Genomic DNA, 14,562 nt, shown 5'->3' on the forward strand with positions numbered 1-14,562 from the left:
AGATGGCGGCCACAGGCTCAGGAGTGTTGCCCAGACTGACAGCTGAATGAGCCTTTGATGGGGTAATTGATAGCTCATATACAATTCAGCAACTCAATTAACTTCTCTCCCATTAGGAAGGATTGATTTCTTCCCTGGAATAGGGATTTGTGCTGATTCAGCTGTTGAGTGTGTCTGCATAGTTAAGAAAGAGCTCTTAGCCTTGTCCTCCCGCTCAGAGGCCCCAGTGGACGAGAGCATTAGGGGAGCCCACTGTTCAGTCCTACACATGGCAAGTCCTCCTGCCCCTAGGGAGATGAAGGATTGAAAACCCATCATCATTTAAAAAGTGAATCATATCTTCTTGCATGTGCATCTTTTGTTTGAATACCTTAGGGCATATATATAACCTAGGACATTGTAGCAGAATACTGTAAGTCTGTGATTCGCTAATATTCCAATGTTACCTTTAAAATTTTTTTCATTTTTTCAATTTTTAAAATTTTTACAACTTTATTGAGAAATAATTTATGCACAGTAGAATATATTCATTGAAGGTATTTTCTAGTTGTATATACCCTTTAAAACCTTCCCATAATCAAGATGCAAAACATTTTCATCATCCCCAAAGATTCCTGGTGTCCCCTTTGTAATTTGTTCCTCCCTGTGCTCCAGCCCCTGGCAACCACTGACAAGCTTTTTGTTACTATAAATCAATTTCCATTTTACGTAAATGGAATAATATGGTATATATTATTTTGTCGATGTCTTCTTTCACTGAGCATAGAATTTTTTATTGTGGTGAATTATAGATAACATAGGATTTGCCGTTTTAACCATTTCTAAGTGTACAGTTCAGTGGTATTAAGCACATTCATGTTGCTGTGCAACCATCACCACCGTCCATCTCCAGAACTTTTTTAATCTTGCAAAACTGAAACTCCTGTACCATTAAACAGTAACTCCCCCCAGCCCCTAGCAACTGCTATTCCACTTTCTGTCTCTATGAATTTGACTACTCTAGGGACCTCATATATAGTATTTGTCCTTTTGTGTCTGGCTTATTTCATTTAGAATACTGTCTTCAAGCTTCATCCCAGGTATAGCTTGTGTCAGGAGTCCCTTCCTTTTCAAGGCTGAATAATATTCCACTGTATGTATAGACCACATTTTGTGTATCCATTCATCTGTGAGTGGACACTTGGGCTATTTCCACCTTTTGATTATTGTACGTAATGCTGCTGTGAATGTGGGTACACAGATATCTCTTCTAGTTCTTTCCATTCTTTTGGGTATATATGTGATAATTCTGTGTTTCATTTTTTGAGGAACCTCCTTGCTCTTTTCCACGGTGGCGCTGCGATCATTTTACGGTGTTACCTTTAAACAAGGTTTTCATTAGACTTGCTGCGTGTTCTGATTATCGCATCACTTTCCAGAAAACCAGTGTGATATATCCTTTGACTTTCCATGGGCCTGCATGATGATGGTCTTTTCCTTCACTCTCCTGAGCCTCAGCCTTTCCAATCTTTTCAGAGTGCTGTAATTGCTCAGAAAGTCGCTCAGCCATAATAACCTCAAGTAAAATTACACTGCTTGCTTTCTTTTAGCTATAGACATTTCCCTCTGTGTCCTACCTGTTCTCATTAGCTGTAGTTATTATACAACTCACCAGTGTACTATTAACAATATCATGATACAACCACCTACATCCTATTAACTCCCTCTATTACACCGCCTACATTGATCTTCTTAATTGAATCTGTGGTGCTATGTATCCTACTTGTATGCATTAACTATATCTGTCAGATAGTCTGTCCCATTAGCTGTATTACCCAGTCTTTTGCAAACATTGCCTAACTTGCTAGCATCCTCTTTATAATATCTTCAATGCTGCCTGGTTGTTGTCTGTTAAAACTGTTCAACTGTTTAGATCTTAATAGGTCTAGGTATCAGAAGCCACCAGGACACATCATTGAATCTGGAGGCCTAGCCATGAATAGACCCAGTATGCAGGGGATTTTGGCCTTAAAGTACTCTCTTAAGGAGGATCTTTTCTTTTGACCAATACCATGCTGCCCACCAGGCTTTATGAGCCACATTAATGGTGTGGGTGTGTGTGTGTGTGTGTGTGTGTGTGTGTGAGAGAGAGAATGTGTGTGTGTGTGCGTGTATGTGAATGTGTATGTGTGTGCATGCATGGGGTCGGGGTTGCTGGGATATGGGAGTTGACTGGACAGTGTGGATTGGAAATCCTGGTGAGAAGGGAGAGCCTGGAAGGAGAACACAGAGTGGGGAAAGGCCAGGGGGAGTGAGGCCTACACGATGAGGTCGGTGTTCATTTGTCAGGACAGAACCCTTTTTGACGCCATCATTTTTGTTAATGGCTGACAAGCCTGGATGACTGCATCATAGCAGCCCTCAAATGTTGCTAGAATGACAGCCCATCCCAGTTTCTTTTTCTGTGCTCATCTGAACCCTGATGAAGAGGAGGCTGTGCCCCAAGCATCCCCTCCCCGCCCTGGCAACACCTGGACCACATCGGTGCTTGGGTAGCAGCTGCTACAGTCAAAGGCCCTGTGCCTGTAGCCGGCAAACCGCAGAGGTTGATGTTGAGGTCTGGGGTCTCGGACGGGCCAGGTACGCAGCAAATGCTTACGAAATACTGGCTGGATGCTGTGAAGGGGCACTTGTGGCGTCTGTCTTTCCCTTGTCATCACGTAGCTTACTCCTGAGGTCAGGAAAAGGTAAGAGGTCCTCGGCAGCCATCTGGTACGCACCGGGGTTACTATCTGTAGGAACGCGCCTGTTAAAAGGGCCAGTGAGCTGTTTACATAACAGCTTCACACATAGACTATATACATTGACTTCTCAAGTGGTCCCATAGGAATTCTTTGCAGTTCTGAAACACTTTTTATTTTTTTTAATTTTATTTTATTATGTTACGTTAGTCACCATACAATACATCATTGGTTTTTGATGTGGTGATCTACGATCCATTGTTTTCGTGTAACACCCAGTGCTCCATGCAGTACGTGCCCTCCTTAATACCCATCACCGGGCTAACCCATCCCCCAGCCCCCCTCCCCTCTAAAACCCTCAGTTTGTTTCTCAGAGTCCACAGTCTCTCATGGTTCATCTCTCCCTCCGATTTCCCCCCCTTTGTTTTTCCCTTCCTTTTCCTAATGTCCTCCATGCTATTCCTTATGTTCCACTCTGAAACACTTTTTAAAAGCACTACCAAATCTGCGATCTTATTTCATGTGCTTCTGTTTATTTTTGACCTGCCATGGTGTACATGGAGAAACTGAGCCCCTCCTAGGGTTTCATAATAGAGTCAGGATTACAAGTCTCCTAACTGCTGTCTATCCGCCTCTGTGCATGGCAAACAGTGAATGGTAGAGGGAATTTTCAGGGCCTAACTGGGGTCCAAACTGAACATGCATATGCCACACTTCCGGGCGGTGTTGGGGATGTTCCTCCTTACAGTTCTGTGTGTTCTCCAGGAGCTTTCACAGGGATGTCCCTGGAAGCCGCAGAGCCAAGCACAGCTGTCCAATGACCCAGGCCCAGCTTTGTGTAAATAAAATATCCCCATTCTCCCACCTCCAGAGCCAGCTTCTGGGTTCTGTGTTTACCAAACACCTGCCAATGCATCATCCTAAACACAGCTGAAGTCTGGGTCCTCTTCCCATGCCTGAAGCCCCCTCCCTAATTTCTGCTTCCTGAGCTCACTGAGGAGCAGATGTCAATAGGTCCCTTGGCATCTGTGTCTGAGGGCCACCAGGCAGGATGGGTCCCTTTTGAAGCTTGAAAAAGTACCTGGCTGTACTGGGCCGATTAGGACCCCGCCCCAAATTCATGTCCATCTGCAACCTCAGAATGTGACTTCATCTGGAAATAGGGTTTTTGCTGATGTCATTAGCTAAATGTCTTGAGAAGAAATCATCCTGGATTTAGAGTAGGCCCTAAATCCATGACTGGTGTCCTTCTAAGAGGAGAGGACACAGAAGTACCCAGGGAAGAAGGCCACATGAAGACAGAGGCAGAGATTGGAGGTATGTTGCCATATGTCAAGGAATGTCTGGGGCCATCCAAAGCTAGAAGAGGCAAGGGAGGAGTCTCCCTAAGAGCCTTCAGAGAGAAGGTGGCCCTGCCAACACCTTGATTTCAGACTTCCAGCATCTAGAAGTATGAGAGAATGCATTTCTGTTGGAAGCCACTGAGGTTTGTGGTAATTTGCTCCCAGCAGCCAAAGGAAGCTAATACACTGGCTGCCTAGCAGACAGGAGGTAGGACTGTAGGACTGGGCCTAGAGCCAGGCTCTTGGAAGTCCTCTGCTCCCCTCACTTCTCTTGCCTTCAAGGCCTAGGAGAATTCTTGTGCCAAGCCAGTAAAGGAGCAAGTTGAAAACAGGAGCTCAGAGGAAGACCAGGGCTGGACTTCCCTGTTACCACTCTCATCTTGGTGGAGAATGACTTCTGTGTCCTCACCCCAGTATTATTACTACCTTTCCTAAGTGTCCATCCGAGGCCAGGCATCGTGCAGGCCTTTACATCATGTTGTACATTCCTTCCTTATATCTTAGTCAACTCGGGCCGCCCTAGCAGAGTACCACGGACTGCGTGGCTTCAACAACAGACCCTTGTTTCTCACAGTTCCAGAGACTGAAGAAGTCCAAGATCAAGATGCCGGCTGACTTGGTTCTTGGGGAGGCCCCTCTTCTTGGCTTTTAGATGGCCACCTTCTCTCACCGTGTCTCTATATGACAGAGAGCAAGGAGGCAAGCCCTGCGTGTCCCTTCTTATGGGGGCGCTAATCCCCATCGCGATGCCTCATGATCTGATCTCAACCTATTTACCTCCCCAAGGCCCCCCCTCCAAATATGCACTGGGGGTTAGGACTTCAACACACGAATGTGGGGGGACACAATCAGTCCATGGCGTCCTATAAAGACTATTAATAAAGGTGCTCTGTCCCTCTCCTAGTTTTACACTTGGGATTCGTCAGATTGCTCCGGGTCTCACAGCTGGCAAGCGGCAGAGCCAGGGTTTGAACTGGCATCCAGGTTCACCTCAGAGCCCACACTTAACCACTATGCCATAGTCCTTGAACTTCCAGTAATAATAATCGCAGCTGCTTGTTGACGTGGCAGGAAGAGAGCCTGAAGAACCGCAGTACCCTCAGTGGCTCCCACCACCTCCTCCCTGCTTCTAGCGCTGCCCTGCCTGCCCCTTCCTGTGCAGTAGCCACAGTCACATGATTCCCTGTTCCAGGGGTGGCCCACGGGACATGTTCACACGTGAGGTGGTCTCTCTGGTCGCTTATCCCTGCCCCTTTCCATCTGACAAACTCTTGCTTACCCCACATGGCCCAGTTTAAATTTGCTCTGTCTACATCATTATCTAGCACATGTTACGTGGCTCACAAATCCCAGTAGTGTGTGTGTGTGTGTGTGTGTGTGTGTGTGTATCTTTCCCAAGCTGGAGTAGGATCACCTATTTTGACATCTGGCACCTTCCACAGCATCTCTGGATCTCCAGAGCTCCTAATAAATGGTTGAGTAAGTGAAACATGTAGAAGACATGGAAGTCATTAAGTGACAAACACTCAGCAGAGAGGGCTATTAATTGAGGAGGAGGAGGAGGAGAAAGAAAAGAACATCAGATATTCTAAGACAAGTACTTATAGAAGGAACCACTAAAAGCTTTGAGTTTTGAAAGCAAATGTTTAATTTAGGCTTTCCCTTCTGTGTGCTTACAGATGGCACTCAATTCCATATAACGGCCAATCTATATTTTGAGATTTACTGTGGGTCTTACGGACTTCTCTTCTTTTTTGATTATTAACTACTTTAGTTTTCTAAGTACATATTCTTTAAAAGCTTGTCCTATTTCTAAACCTAATTTCCATTTGAGAGAGCGCACCCCTCATTTTATGCTGGCCCCAGTGGGAATGCAGAGTTCAAGTTGTTGGTGTTTCAGGTAGAGCACACTTTCCAGGAGGTATGTGTCTTGATGTGTCAACTGAGGCCCATGTTGTTTCTTGAGTTGCCTTCCCCAAAGGGGGACAGTTTGCACCTCTGGAAGGTCCTGCCCCAGGAGTATCTAACCACTCTTCCATCTCTGTCCTCCCCCTGCAGGCTGGCCATATGCGACCCTCTCTGTCCTGGGATTCCTCTACTGCTACTCGCACGTGGGCATCGCCTGGGCCCAGACATACTCGGTGGACTAATGCCGCCCGGCCGGCACCAGCCCTTCCTGCTGGCCTCCAAGGCAAATGGTGCTTCACCCTGACCTCGCACACCAAGATGACCTCCAAGGAACCAGTGCTTCATCTGCCCATCTTTTGTTGAAGTTACCTCACTCCAAGACTGGAAGCTTGAGCTCTCATAGAAAATTGACAACCAGTGAGGCTTCTAACTTTGGGGACCCAGAGCTCATCTCCCCCAGCCCCATCATCTTCCTGTTGAGTAAGCAGGGGTCCATAGCAGTATTATCTTGCCCAGCTGCACATGGTGACATTGTGGTCTAGAACCCAGTCCCAGGGGCCCTTCAGGTTCTTTCTACTTTACCAAGAATTAAATGCAATAGACATTTCTCAATTGGAGCACAGAAGTCCTGATTAGTGATAAGGCCTGTCCTCCACTGGCCATATTTCTGAAATATTTTGCTAACATTTAAGTGACCTCTTCCCCATGTCCTGCAGTGTGGTCTCTAGAACTAGCACTGAGGTCTGAGCTTCCCACTTCAGCTCCCTAGCAGGGAGGAGACAAAGCCACAGTCAAGTTCCTCATTGCCCAGTCAAAGAAGACACAACCTGTCCTATAGTGTTCCAAGGGGCCAGTACCTAAGGAGATCTGTTATTGGAACACCGTCACTGTGATCGACATTTGGATGCTTGTTCCCTAGATTTGCAGAGAAGTATAAACATGGCAGTTCCTCTACCAGACAGTTAATCTTCATTTCTCAATAAAGAAGCAGAATTAAGGAACCATGAGCTAGCGCATCCACAGACAGGTGCTATCAGGCAAGTGACAAAGGGTAGGGATGGTTTCCTGGGGTCTTTTCTCCTCTCCACACAAGGAAGCCCCCAGCTTCCTGCTCACTGGTGTACACTCAGTGGTTTACATTGTTTTGTTTTGTTTCAAATAAAATGGAGCCTTTTCTGTCACACTGATAATTCACATTTTTGTAGAATCATTTTGAATGTTTCTTGAAGAAAATGCTTAAAATTTAAACACCTATAACTCTTATTCACTCCTCTGGAAAGTGGGTGACAGGCCACTAAATAGCCCCAAGTGGTAGATAATGCTGAGTATGTCTGTTTGGCTTTGGATTTTTTTTTTTCTTTTTTTTGAGAGGGCAAGTGGTATGTGAAGAAGCCTGGAAGTTTGATCCATACTGTACCTCATTATGGGAGAACTTAGTACATCTCAAACACATGGATCAAATTGCTATTGAATGAAAGGTTCCCTTGGGCCTGGTCTGGCCACACATCTCACATCTGCTATCTGGTGTGGTCCTTGTGTCCTGGCCGTGGCTTTTAACTCAAAGGGATTCATACTCCTGGAATGCAGGACTGGCCATCTTGCTGACATCCTTTCTTCCTACCCATTCTTGGGTAGGAAGAATGTCATTCTTGCTGACATCCTTTCTTCCTGCCCGGAAGAGCAGATGTGGGTGGAGCAGGCGGTGGGGAGCGAGCATACCCCAGGTTGGCTGCTGCAGGGCACAGACCCAGAGGGGCAGGCAGGCTGACAGCAGTGGCCTCAAGAGCTGGCTGAGTAAGGGCCCGGGAGGCCCGGGCAGGTGATCCCAAGGTGCTGGGGAGTTTCAAGGAGGGAATGGCACTGGGAAGAGTGAGCACTCCAGTAACTGTAGTACAGGATCATGGACTAACACTAGCTCAGGAACTGTGGCCAGCCACAGGGAGTCTGGCTGAAGTTCACATGGAAGGAAGGGGCTGGTTAAGGACACACAGGGGCGTGAAGATGATTGTAGGCAAGCGTCTGATGTATGTACATACGTAAGCAATACAAAGAATCTTGAACTCTTCAGAGACACCATTTATGTAAAAACAAATAGGTTTATTCATTCATTCAACTTATATTGGAAGAATTGGTGAATATATTTGGAAGTAATAACCCTGAATTTCTTTTAAGCTATTACATGATTTAGAGTGGTTCTCGGGAATTAGTACATGATAATTTGAGGCCTGATTAAGCAACATGTGGATTATCTAGGACCATTGTTTTCTTTCTTTAACCTCTTGCTATTCTCCAACTGTAATATGAAAATGATAATAGATGTCTCTTCACGCATGTGAAGTAAAAGCTTGGATTTGCTTTAAACGAAAGATTCTTGAAGTACCTGGGAAGACAGAGCAGTTCCAGCTGAGGAGCATCTGACATGTCACTTTGCACAAGCCATCAGCCCTGGGCAGCTTCAGGCGTGGGGCTGGAAAACAACTAGACAAGGTACTAAGGTCACTTCTAGCCCCAGGATCCTCTGACCTCAACCGAGCTCTGTGGACAGGCCAGAGAGCTGCAAGCACGATCTGAAGGACAGCCAACCCTTCTTGGTCATTTTGACGAATTCTTGGGACCGTGCAAGAAGACTTCAAAGTATTTTATTATTCCTTCAGATTAATTTGTTTGAAGTGACAGCAGAAAGACTTTTGTTCTATTAAAGACTGCAGGCCTAGAAAGAAAATATATCCATCACATATCTAATTGTATAATGATCTGTACATCTATACAAGATGGTAATTTAGTGGGATGGGGGTTTCCCTTAAAGAAATTGTGACTGCTCACTTGCTTATTTAAAATAGTAATTATTGACTACATATAGAAATTAACCATAATATAATGAGTTTGTTTTCTAACAAACGTACCAGAACATATCCACACAATAGGACCAATATTGAGAAGCCAGATTATCTTGACAGTGCTGGCCTTCCTCAGTGGGCATTGAGAAACCTGAGGCCCTTCTTCAGGGAAATTGTTTTATTTTAAAACAAACCAGCAAAATCCCAATAACTGACACCCCTTTGACACCCAGAATGTAGTATTCATTACTTAGCTCTGTATTACTAGTCCTTTTGACTAATTATAAAAATCATATTCACGAAGAGAGATTTTTTTTCACTATTGAGGATATATAAAGAACAATATTCAATGCTTCATTAGGTGAGACTTTTGAATGAATATCAATCACTTGGAATTTTAAATACTATCACCTTTCATTTATTTTTATTATGCTTTTCTGCAGTGTAATGAAATAATAGGTTGGAGAGGACACCATTAAAAATGCTGTATTCATACTATGGCCCCATGAGATCAAGCAGAGGCCCGAAGATGGCTTGCAGATCACAGATTCCTCATCCTGAATTAAGTTCTGTCTACAAAAGAAAAGTGCCCTTCTTGAAATGTGGTCCACTGGCATGAAGTAAGAAAGGTTGACAGTCCCGTGGAGAATCTCACCACAAGCAGGAAACAATTATTAAAGCAAGTATTAAAACTTGCTTTTTAATAGTTCTGGAGCTATTAAAGGGGCGCCTGGGTGGCTCAGTCATTAAGTGTCTGCCTTCAGCTCAGGTCATGGTCCCAGGGTCCTGGGATCGAGCCCCGCATTGGGCTCCCTGCTCTGCGGGAAGCCTGCTTCTCCCTCTCCCACTCCCCCTGCTTGTGTTCCCTCTCTCGCTGTGTCTCTCTGTGTCAAATAAATACATAAAACCACAGCCAAACCGGGAGTGCTGGTATATAGGACCAGTTCATTTAGGGGCAAGCAGTCCTCTACCTTACTAGCTTCTGAGACCATCCGTGAATTAAAGCACAGATCAGAACTCATATGGTTGATGTGGAATCACTCCAAAAAGATTGTTATGTTTTTTACACTCTATTTTAAAAGGCAGGGAAACATTAATATATCTTAAACAGATTTCAACCCAAACTGTTTAAAATGTAAAAGTTCACTTCTAATTGGGAGGTCACGTTCAGATACGTGTTAAATCAACGTGATGAATCAATGCCAGCTTTGAAGGCATCTCGGGACGTCTGAAGAGCAGACACAGCCCTATTTCTGGATCACAGGGCAAACCACCTTCACAACCGTTCTCTCGCTGTGCTGTACTCACACACACAACCTTGGGGTCTCTAGAATCCTAAGGTCCCCAAAACTGTACTCTCCAAATTAGGGCCTCCCAAGCTCTTGAGAAGGAATAGAAAGTACCATTCCTTGTTCTGTCATCTTAGGTCAAAGCACCCAATTCAATGCCTTAAAATTATGTAAGAAAAGGCAAAAGCAAGTATCATGTATAAAATAGTTTATTACCATAATAAATAAAATTAAACTTTTTTTTTACAAATATCATTTGTGCTTGTTTAAAAATGTTGAGAAGGGTATATCATCAATGGAGGGGCCCGCACATTCCTTATTGTTCCCAAGCTGCACACACACCCTGGAGTTTCTGGAAGCATCCTTAGCTGACCATAAACATCGTATCAGCTCATTTGCACTTCTGTCTATTCATGCTCATTTGGACAAAGTGGCAGATGCGAAGGAAAAAGAAAAACCCAGTGAAGGATTTGGCGGGACTCGATGGAAAGAGTGTCAATATAAGGAGAAGCCCCAGATTGACGAACTGCTCAGGAGTAGAAGTGTCCTTACGGCACTGGCGAAACGTCCGATGCGGGCTGTCTCCAACTGATGCACAAATAACAACGTCTGAATATTAAGAGAATACATTCATTGGGGCGGGGGGAGGGTGCATCTTCATGAAGATCTTTCTCATTGTTCATATCCTGATACAAGATCCGTGAACTTCTCATTGAACAACCGGTAGCTCCGTTGACCGACTCCAAAGTCACAGATAGACAATGGCTCTAAGAAAAGTTTAATGGCGGGGCGGGGAGGGCACCCACCGGGTCTGGCACCCGCGGGGCACTCGAGTCCAGTTCTGGAGGTTCCAGAATAAGTCCAATTTGCTCGCGTGTGAAAGAAGTTTCATTTGAAACTAATTTAAGCTGCAAATTCACATTGATTCTTTTGAACTGTGTGTGGTGGTGGGGGGGGGAGTGGGAATCAAACCTTCTCAACATGAATACCTTGTGTGAGAAAATGGTGCTTTCTGATGGCTGTGGTTGGTGTTGAGGGGACAGTGAAATCCCCCCCAGCTGGAGGGCACAAGAGCTGGTGAAAGTATTGGTATTGAAGCGAGCGAGAAGGCAGTACAATTTAGTGACAGAGGAGAGGCTACCCTGGGGTCTGAGTGTGCCCTCGGTGGGCTCCTCTTTAAGCAACATGACGTGAGGAGGGACCCGGGGAGTGTTGGCAGCTCCATCCCAGCTGGAGTTCCATTCAAGGGTCTTAAGGCTAAACATCTTTATTGCAAAACACTGTACAATCTAGTCATCAAATGCACATCAGCAACTTGTATCTCCACCAGGGCTCCAAAAATTTTCCCGAGAGTGCATGTGCCGTATGGTGGTCAATGCAACGAGGAGACAGGAGGCTCTCCCTACACCTGGGACCCCTAAGGCATTCTTTTAGTCCCCACAAAGGCTTGGACAAAAATTCTAACGGTTGGCTCCTTACCTTCACCTTCCACCAAAGGATTCAGGAGGGGAAGCTTGCGGGATGGGGTGCCGTGGCGCAGTGCATTTTTTACTCTGAGCCATGCTGGCTCCGCTTCTGAACGAAGGTTCCAGAAAAGGGCCTGATGTTTGGCCAGGCCAGCAACAGCACACAGGATCTAGAAAGCTGAGGGCAAAACAGGCCCGGGAATTGGATAACAAGGAGCGGGAACTGCTTCGAAACACTTGGGCCCATATGCTGTTGTAGCATCAGAGATGTTCTAAGCCACTGGTTGCCTGCTACTGGCTACAATTCTGCACACTGATGTAGTCCGAGGTTGAGAGTATAAAAAATGGTCTTAGAAACAAGCCAGGTCTGAGCATGAGAGAATGGGGTGGATAAAGGTGCAGATATCAAAGTTGTGCACGAAACCAGGGCTTCTCAACCAGAGGGCTGCCTCCCTTTCCTTCTGGGGGAACCTTGTCATACTTGGTGGAGGCGTCCTTGTAGGTATATGGGCCAGCAGCACTCAATGCTGGAGTCCACGTCCTCCACCGAGAACGAGCGCACCATCTCGTTGGCCGTCTTCTTTCACAGACTCAACCCTCACCCCCACACCTCCATCAGTGGGGACGAGGAGAGCGTGGTCAACAAGCAGCCCAGTGCTGGGGCAGGACCTTCAGCTCCAAAGCAGGGACACTCTCTGGGAAGCGGAGCCTCCCTACGGATAACATTCAAGGTAAGGAATTTAAGTACCAGATCAGGTAACCAGCAAGTACTGGGCGACGGTGTAATACATTATGTCCCCTTCCCTCGGAAAGGAACAAAGAACTCAGGTAAATCTCTCTCAGCACAACTTCTAAAGTCTAAATGTTCGGTCCAACACCTGGTGACTCTGTGTTTCCCTAACCTCTCTTCAGCCACCGGACAGTGGAAGGTTCAGTCAGTATCTGAAGCTTGTGCCCTGCTCGGGAAGCCAGAGCAGCGTCCAGGCCAAAGTAGGTAGTTAGCACAAAGCAGCCCACGGCCAAGTGCATGTCATAAAGGTGAAAAGAGAGAAGGTTTGGCTCATTTAAAAAAAATTTTTTTTCAGAGGAAACAAAACGGAAGTCCCTATAATCCTTAAGTGGGAAGGGCTGAAAGCATGCACAGCTGCACTGTGGTGATCTGTCACCACAGGCTCACGTGGGGGCCCTGCGACCCCGAGGGGAGCACATTCCCCCCGCAGGATCCAGGCTTCCAGTCATGAGCCCCATCCAAATCCTAGGAGTCGGTCCACGAGTACATTCATGAAGCTTTATTTTTCCCCCAAAACAAGTGTGGACTTTCAAGCCTGGCACATCGGTGTCTTTGCCCCTTAGGCCCCAGTGGGGAGTCATTTCTTAGTAAACACCTGCGCCCTCTGGCAGAGCCAGTGGGGAAGGGAAGGGCCCCTCTAGGTTGGCCTGCAGGGCGCTGGACAGGAGCCCGTCATCAAGCCCGCAGAGAAACCGGCAGGTGCTTCTGAAGCTGGATGATGGAGTTATTAGGGCCCTTGCCCTGACCCCTGACTTGAAAGTAGTAGGGACTAAACTTCAGAAGTGGGCTAATGAGCACATTGAAGGAATGCCAAACTAGAACATTCTGGGACAGATGGGATTCCAGATCTTTTATAGCCTCTGGACTAGTGGGCAGCTTCTCAAGGAGACCGAAAGTCTCAATGCTTTATCCAGAGTCACAGTCAGGACTCGGCCTTGAGAAATTATAGACGTCCCCCTCTGTATGCTGCCATCTGAGGCTAAATCGAATAACGCTGCAGCCTTGGGAAGCCAAGAGCCACCCCGGTAAGCCTCCCATGAGAAGCTGCGTAAGTGCACAGGACCCCTGGGGAAGGAACCTTCTCTCGACCTCCTGGACCTCTGTTCTCCAGGGCCGTCTGTGCCAGTCCTGGGAGCCAGGGGAGGACAGCCCCATTCTGCACAGACAACTGAAGGCCAAGTCCTGGGACCTGTCATGGCCACTGAGCAGGACCAGAGGGGCAGGTGGGTAGGTGAGCCCCGACAGGAGACCTTCAGAACCGCGGAGTATCTTTGGTAGGGCAGGTCCCACCCTGGCAGGTCCCCTTCAGTACTGAGGGGATTAACACTGGCTCAGGATCTGTGCGGCAAAGCTATGCCAGGTGCTAGGGTGAGGTGATGCAGAAAGCCAGCGCCCTGGATGGGTCCCTGCTGTCACCCAGAGTCCAGATCCCCCGCACTCCTAATTCTCTCTCCAAGCTAGTTCTTAGAGCTGAACTTCCAATCTTGCTTGTCAAGTTTTAGGGTCCTGACCCTCTCTGCAAAGGTGTACACCTGAGCTAGTTCCACTGGGCCTGGGAGAGACCTCTTTCCTTTCTCAGATGCCCTTGGAAGCCCAAACACATGAATAATTTGGCCCCACGTGCCTAGGAGGCAGTGGAGTGTCCCCAAGCATCATGGCATAGGGACCTGGATGGCCCACAGGTGGCTCTGTGACCGTCGCTCTGAGCTCAGACCTTCCCTGAGCTGCCTCTCTCCGTCACCCTACAGAGCCAGCTGGACAACCTGCCGCCTCATTCTCTTTCTGCTGCTCCTGAAGCAAGTACAACCGTGGCCCTGCAGTCTTCATCATTTCTCCTGAAGTCCTACTGAGTAGCAGGAGAAAAAAAAGTTAGTTTTAAAATAAGGCCGAGCACGGATCCCAAGGGTCCTCTAGTGATCCCAATGCAGTGGACAAAATACAAATTCCTGAAGGACCATCAATCCCAGTGAGAATCATAATATAAACATAGGACTTGCTACAATCATTTTTCTGAGGTTGTATGTGTGTGTCTGCTTTGCTAATAAAGCAGCTCTGGGCTCATCGCCCTTCCTGCCGATGCCGCACACCCTGCGGAAGGCCACGGGACACTGGGCGGGGGGGGGGGGGGGGGGGGGGGGGAAAAAAAAAAAAGAGGGGCCCCGAGTGGGAGAGGCCCCGGCGGCGGGGCGGGGGCGGAGGAGCCCGGGCC

The 14,562-nt window shown here is 47.0% G+C and overlaps 1 protein-coding gene across 1 annotated transcript in view; it reads left to right on the forward strand.

Annotated features, from left to right (window-relative positions):
• HHAT (hedgehog acyltransferase) overlaps positions 1–6,245 on the forward strand; it is a 332,511-nt gene extending 326,266 nt beyond the window's left edge. The window contains exon 12 of the mRNA XM_044916357.1: positions 6,122–6,245. Coding sequence (XP_044772292.1) covers positions 6,122–6,213 — 92 coding nt within the window. The 3' untranslated portion in view covers positions 6,214–6,245. The remainder of the gene's footprint in view (positions 1–6,121) is intronic.
• The last annotated feature ends 8,317 nt before the right edge of the window (positions 6,246–14,562 follow it).

Source organism: Neomonachus schauinslandi, chromosome 6 (genome assembly GCF_002201575.2).
Source record: "Neomonachus schauinslandi chromosome 6, ASM220157v2, whole genome shotgun sequence".
NCBI classification, from domain to species: domain Eukaryota; kingdom Metazoa; phylum Chordata; class Mammalia; order Carnivora; family Phocidae; genus Neomonachus; species Neomonachus schauinslandi.